Source organism: Bidens hawaiensis, unplaced genomic scaffold, assembly GCF_021521415.1.
Source record: "Bidens hawaiensis isolate Kalapana, Puna unplaced genomic scaffold, B.hawaiensis_p1.1 tig00012385_1, whole genome shotgun sequence".
Classification (NCBI taxonomy): Eukaryota; Viridiplantae; Streptophyta; class Magnoliopsida; order Asterales; family Asteraceae; genus Bidens; species Bidens hawaiensis.
In genome coordinates, this window is record NW_027492011.1 from 362,227 (window position 1) to 366,210 (window position 3,984).

General features: G+C 35.4%; 1 protein-coding gene across 1 annotated transcript; it reads left to right on the top strand.

Moving 5' to 3' along the window:
• Nucleotides 1-1,339: 1,339 nt before the first annotated feature.
• On the top strand, nt 1,340-3,346 carry LOC143540883 (glycine-rich RNA-binding protein GRP1A-like). The gene is made up of 2 exons (XM_077033846.1): nt 1,340-1,494; nt 2,948-3,346. The coding sequence occupies exons 1-2, from the start codon at nt 1,381-1,383 to the stop codon at nt 3,272-3,274; spliced, it is 441 nt and encodes a 146-aa protein (XP_076889961.1). The 5' UTR covers nt 1,340-1,380; the 3' UTR covers nt 3,275-3,346.
• Nucleotides 3,347-3,984: the final 638 nt, after the last annotated feature.

Sequence of the window (3,984 nt, forward strand, 5' to 3'; positions counted from 1 at the left end):
ATTGTTTTTAGGTAGCATGCAATATATAATTATGGAAACTTTTTATTGAATGTATTATGCATTTTTAAAGAGACACAATAGACCCTAAACCATAAACCAAACAGTTAGTGACGATTCAACTTCAAATTTCAACGATTTAAATTTAGTTTTGATGATAAAAGCCGTTACTAATGGTTTGAAAAAAAAATCGTCAAACCTTTGTTGTCAAAATCAATCCCTTGTGTATGTAATACACAATTAGTTTGTAAATCTATAGAACATTAATATTGTATAACATTACAATTACAATTAGTTTGGTAACAAATATTAAAGCAGTGACTTGCTAATTCATCAACATTAAATGTAAATCAAATGATACAATACAAAAATAAATGAATTTTTAGTAGTTATATAAACACACAACAAATTATTTGATGTGGGAAAAATATTTAGACGCCAGGAATCTATAACTAAACCTATTTTTTTTAACGATCAACGAATAAAGTTTGGTTACTTTGAGTAACCCAATGACAAAATTCAACATCATACACCCACGATCGCAAACAACGTTGGATAACTCAACCCAAGCCCACCATCTTCTGTTCCGGAGAATACCCGCTGTCCGAAAGCCCACCGCGTGTGTTTCCGAGTTCACTTAACGAGTGAAAGGAAATGTTTTCCTTTCCTTTCTGTTTTTCTATTTTCCTTTTAATTCCTTCTAATATGAAAGGAAAGAGATATCTCCCAAATTACTCTTTATTTCTCCTACTTTTCCATTATGTTCTTTCCTTTAATAAAACTCAGGAACAAAACAATTTCTTTCTATCCATTCATTTCCTTTCCTTCTTAATGCCGTGTTTCTGAGTTTATTTAAGGATGTGAAACAAATGGAATGAAAGGAAAGAAAAATATTATTGTGTTTTTTTTGAAGGAATGTAATGAAAGGAAATGAAAGAAAATTGTATTATTGAGTTTCACTAAATAAAGAAAAAGAAAACATATGTAAGAAAAATTAAGGGAAATAAAAAGCAAGATGAAAATAAATGTTTTCTTTCATTAGCTGAACTCGGGAACAGAATCCAGTTATGCGAATGAGCTTTAGCTCAGTTGACTTGAACGAGAAGTGACGTTTGAATCCAATCCCAACGTGCTGATTATTTGATTTTATTAACTTATTATTATTATTATTATTATTATTATAAATTATATAAATTATTATTGATCATGAAAATATCTAACGGGTCAAACTTAACCAGGGTTAACCGCCTTATACCATAGTCAAGTCAATTCCTTCAACTATAAAACGTCGTCGTATTCAATAACCACTTCCATGATTCCATCCAACAGAAAATAATAATAATAATAATAATAATAATAATAATAATAATAATAATATCTTAAATGGCGTCTGCTGACGTGGAATACCGGTGCTTCGTCGGCGGCCTAGCTTGGGCCACTACTGACCAGTCACTCGAAGAAGCTTTCTCTAAATTCGGCGAAATTTTGGAATCCAAGGTCGAAGGCTTATTATTAATTGATTGATTTAGTGGTTTAATTGATATCGTTGTCGGTAGATTTTGTTTTAATGGTTACAGATATTATGGTTATTTCAATTTTTTTTTCGGTTCTTAAAGAATACAAAACCGAAGCAAAACCAATATTTCGGTTTTTCTAAAGTTCAAAACCGAACCGTCAGTTACTAATTCAGTTTGGTTTTTTCGGTTTCGGTTCGGTACGTTGAAGTTAGGCTTTCAAATTGAATGTAAGCACTGTTTTTATAGTAATTAGGTGTTTGAATTGGATTTAATCTTGATTTACGGTTTTAATTGCTGTTTATTGTAGAAATAAGGTTTTTGAATTTAATCTATTTGCGATTGCATCTTTACTGTGTAAACGAGCTGAGCTTGAGTCAGACTAAGCTCAAGCTCAGCTCGTTTTTGGCTTACAAGAGCTTGAGAAAACGAGCTCTCAAGCTCAGCTCGTTTTGGCTTACAAGAGCTTGAGAAAACGAGTTGAGCTTGAGTCCGACTAAGCTCAATCTCAGCTCGTTTTGGCTTACAAGAGCTTGAGAATACGAGCTGAGCTTGAGTTAGACTGGACTCAAGCTCAGCTCGTTTTGGCTTACAAGAGCTTGAGAAAATGAGCTGACTCGTTTTGGCTTACAAGGCTTGAGAAAACGAGTTGAGCTCGGCTCATTTGGAGCTCTTTTTCTAAAGCTTGAGCTTGAAAAAGCTTGGTTCGTTTAAAGCTATTTATTGATCCGAGCTCAGGTATCTCGTGAGCAGTTTGGCTTGTTTCGAGCTATTTATTGAAACAATGCGTTTTTTGGTGTATAATTTACTTAGATCGATCAATTTACTGGTTTAATTGATGCTAATCGAGATCTAGCGTTTCAGTTGCTGTTTTTATAGAAGTGTGAATCTAATCGCGATTTGTAGTTTTAATTGTAGTTATTATAAAAACAAGGTTTTCGAATCAAATCTAATCACGGTTTCATCTTTATTGTGTAAACGAGCTCAACTCGTTTTGACTTACAAGAGCTTGAGCTCAGTTCATTTGAGCTTTTTTTCTAAAGAGCTTGAGCTCGAAGACTAAATGAGTTTTATTTGAGTCTTGGGCTCGACTTCAGCTCGAAAAAGCTTGGCTCGTTTCAAGCTATTGATTGATCCGAGCTCGAGTATATCAAAAGCTGCTCGGCTCGTTTGCACCTAATTTAGCGATTTAGCATTTTAAATGTTGCTATAGAAACTAGGTTTTTGGATAGAATCTAATCGTGATTTAGACGTTTAGTGTTTCAATTGCTCTGTTATTATAGAATTTAGGTTTTCGGATTGAATCTAATCGCGATTTAGAGTTCGAGTTGCTGTTTTCATAGAAATTAGCTTTCCGAATTGAATCTGATTGCTGTTATTATAGTAATTAGGATATCGAGTTGAATCTAATTGGTTATTATGTTTAATGCGAATAGATTATCAACGATAGGGAGACCGGTAGATCAAGAGGATTCGGATTCGTTACTTTCAAGGACGAGCAATCAATGAAAGACGCGATCGAAGCTATGAACGGCCAGCCTCTAGACGGTCGTAACATCACCGTGAACGAGGCACAGTCCCGTGGAAGCGGCGGTGGTGGCGGCAGACGTGATGGCGGTGGGGGTGGGTACGGCAGACGTGATGGCAGTGGCGGAGGTTATGGAGGAGGAAGCGGTGGTTATGGAGGGGGTCGGGACCGTGGTTTTGGCGGTGGCGGTTACTCGAGGGGAGGAGGTGGTTCAGATGGTAACTGGAGAAATTAAGAGTTTGGTGTTTGATGTTTGTTTTGTGTATGAAAAAAAAATGGTGTGGTTTCAAGTCTTGTTTTTGACCTATGGTTGTGTTTGATGATTTCAAAAGAAGTGTTGATGATTTAGAAGTTTTCATTTCATATATGTGAAATTAAGCTTTAGTTTTATATAATCAAAGTAGTTTTAATTGTAATAATTTTCATGTACTGTTGTTCATAAAAGTGAACATAAAACATGATTGTTTTGTTTAATTTTCACACTTTGTTATATAGGTGCACAAAATACTCGGTTTTGGACCCCTACCTGACCCGGCGGGCCCGAAGCTGTACCTGGCGGAACTAGAGTTGTAAATACCCGGTCAAAACCCGACCCTACTCAAAACCAAAAAAATCCCGGAAAACCAGGTCAAATACTTGACTATAACCAGAACCGGTTCTTACCCGACCTGATTTTGACTTTTGTTGACTATGCCCGAAACCGGTTCATGAAAATACCCGGTTTGTGCACCTTTACTTTGTTAAAGATACATGCTCATTTTCTAACCGAAAATTGAAACAACCATGCCCGTTTACGCAAAATCTATAAGTAATACCCGAAACAACGAAAATCGAAACAACCATGCCTATTTACGCAAAATCTATAAGTAATAACAGAAAACCGAGACAACCATGCACATTTACGCAAAGTTTATAAGTAATAAGGTAGTAAATATAATACGACAA